Below are 2,477 nucleotides of genomic sequence, written 5' to 3'. Positions count from 1 at the left end.
ATTAGGTGCCATGGCCCCTTACAAACCCTGTTGTATAACTTTGAGAAGATCATTAATGATAAAGTGGCCTACTTTCAGAAGGAAATAGCCACAAACTCTTTCCCTAATATTCAGAGTGCTGATGATTTGACAGAGTCTCTGAATGTTTACCGGTTGTCCTTTGGTGTGCATGATGGATCTCTCCGGCAGGTTGTACAGAGCATGGGCAAAGAATCATTGGAATACACTGCTATCATGAAGTCCCGAGACCTACCAGCTCTTGTCAGAGGGGACTGGAAACTGAAATTCATGACTTCTAGATTTATGAAGGCATGCCTCTGTTTGCCCAGATGCATCCCACCCTTACATAATTGGGTTGTCCAAAGTGTTAGACGAAGGAAACAGAAACGTGTCCTTGAGATCGTTGCTGAGGACACTAAGACTGTCTTGAGAAATGTCCTGAAAGATTCATTATCTCAGGCTAGGAACCAGAGTAGGAAGAGTACCACAGGCTCTTTTTCTGGTGGTAGTCACAACAGCTTGGTTTCTTCTTCTCAGATCATAGATATTTAAGGGGTTATTAATTTCTGAATTATGAAAATAGCTCATTGTACCATCAGCAAATATAATGCATTACTTGTCTGAAGAACATATGTTGTTTTTGTTATTAAAATCATTTAATACATTTTCTGGTATAAAGATATTGAAACTGTGCTTTTAGTTGCAAAGTGTCATTTATGTTAGGATCAAACTCTTCCCCACCACCCCAACTCATTAATGTTAACATCCATCTTCATCAACCCTTTTCATTCACTCATCTCTATTCTTTTTCTTTTTGGTCACTATGGGTTGGACTCTAGGGCACTTAACACTAACAACAACAACAGACCCATAGACAAACCATGGTACAGAGTTTTAAGTGATCTCAATAAAACACAAGAACTGAGTTGAATAGTTTTCACATTCAGTGATCATAAGGGAACAATGGACAAAAATCACTCAGCCAAATGGAACCAAATTCCTTTGAGTCTAACAGTAGGAATGCTCCATATGGATTCCCAGTGTGGTGCTGTAGGATAAACCCTGGACCACAAGGTTATCTGAACTACAAGGTTGGCAGCTGCTCCTTGGAAATCCAATACAGGGTTGCTGTGAGTCGTAACCGACTAAATTGCACTTAACAACAGCAATATGCTCCATCTGGAATCCTGGCCTTCTGATGACTCCCAGGATCAACAGGAAGTAGAGCAGACCACTGGCTCCAGTCCAAAAAACCAGAGGTCAGAGGATGAGCCAGATGTAAGATCCAGATCCTGATGAAAATAAGCAATCTTTGCCTGACTGTCTAATTTATTGGAAGCAGATCACAACCCTGAGGAAGCTTCCTATGAATTGATTGGCTGTTCATAGCCGATCTTCTCATAGAGCTGATCATATTATAATAGATCTCATCATTCAAACCTACATTTGAATGATGGAGGGATAACTATATCTCAACATGAAAGAGAACCATGGCCCAGTCAAGTCGACACAAAACCTTAACTATCACAATACCTTACTTCAAAACAAAGTGGTTTCCCCAAACCAGAAATCAATAGAACACGTGAGCTTCATTATTTTGCAGTTTTAGAAGGATTACTCTTTTTCGCAGCAGCCAAATCTGGGAATTCCTCACCTTGAAATTCTTATGCAGTAGTTAACATGCACAGGTATTCTTCTAATAAACAGTTATAACTAAGTTGTGAATCTGGAGCTAGAGTAGAGCCCTTCCTTCCTTCACATCCTTTCTTATAGAGCTCACATTCCTGGTACAGAATTATAATGTTTTACTTTTAACATTAGGATTTAGTTTTAAAATTTATTTTTAACATCAGCAAAGTTAATGTGTCTACCCTCTAGCCAGTGACTACTCCCCTTCCCCTTCCCACTCCTGGTAATTATCAAAGAATATTTCCTTTCGTATGAAAACCTTTTCTTGACTTTTTGCAAAAGTCACTGTTGTAGTCAATTCTGACTCATAGTGACCCTGTACAGGGTTTCCTAGGAGCAGCTGGTGGGTTTGAAAAGTTAGCCTTGTGGTTCACAGTCCAATGCTTATCCTACAGTGCCACATTAGTTTTGCAATAGTGGTCTAATACAAAATTTCACTCAGCATAATGTCCTGTAGGTTCATCCTTGTTAAAAGGTGTTTCATCAATGCATTGTTATTCTTCAACATTGTGTTGAATTCCACTGTGTGCATATACCAAAGTTTGTCTATCCATTTGTCCATTAATGGACATTTAATCGGTCTCCATTTTTTGTGAATAAACCTGGTAGATGCTGCAATAAACATGATTGTACATATATCTATTCACATCATGGCTCTCATTTCTTGAGGATATATACTAAGTAGAGGGACTGCTGGATCATATGGTATATTTCTTGAGGGTATATATCAAACAGAGATATTGTTGGATCATACAACATTAAATTTGGTGAGGTGGAGGTCAGCAAAA

The 2,477-nt window shown here is 38.9% G+C and overlaps 1 protein-coding gene across 1 annotated transcript in view; it reads left to right on the top strand.

Annotated features, from left to right (window-relative positions):
• Positions 1 to 552, top strand: part of LOC102834304 (immunity-related GTPase family M protein 1-like) — a 1,319-nt gene extending 767 nt beyond the window's left edge. The window contains exon 2 of the mRNA XM_006863946.1: positions 6 to 552. Coding sequence (XP_006864008.1) covers positions 6 to 552 — 547 coding nt within the window. The remainder of the gene's footprint in view (positions 1 to 5) is intronic.
• Positions 553 to 2,477: the final 1,925 nt, after the last annotated feature.

The sequence above is a fragment of the Chrysochloris asiatica genome, unplaced genomic scaffold (genome assembly GCF_000296735.1).
Source record: "Chrysochloris asiatica unplaced genomic scaffold, ChrAsi1.0 scaffold00057, whole genome shotgun sequence".
Taxonomy (NCBI): Eukaryota; Metazoa; Chordata; class Mammalia; order Afrosoricida; family Chrysochloridae; genus Chrysochloris; species Chrysochloris asiatica.
Note: the sequence above shows the minus strand (reverse complement) of the source record. Positions and strands in the feature narration are given on the sequence as shown.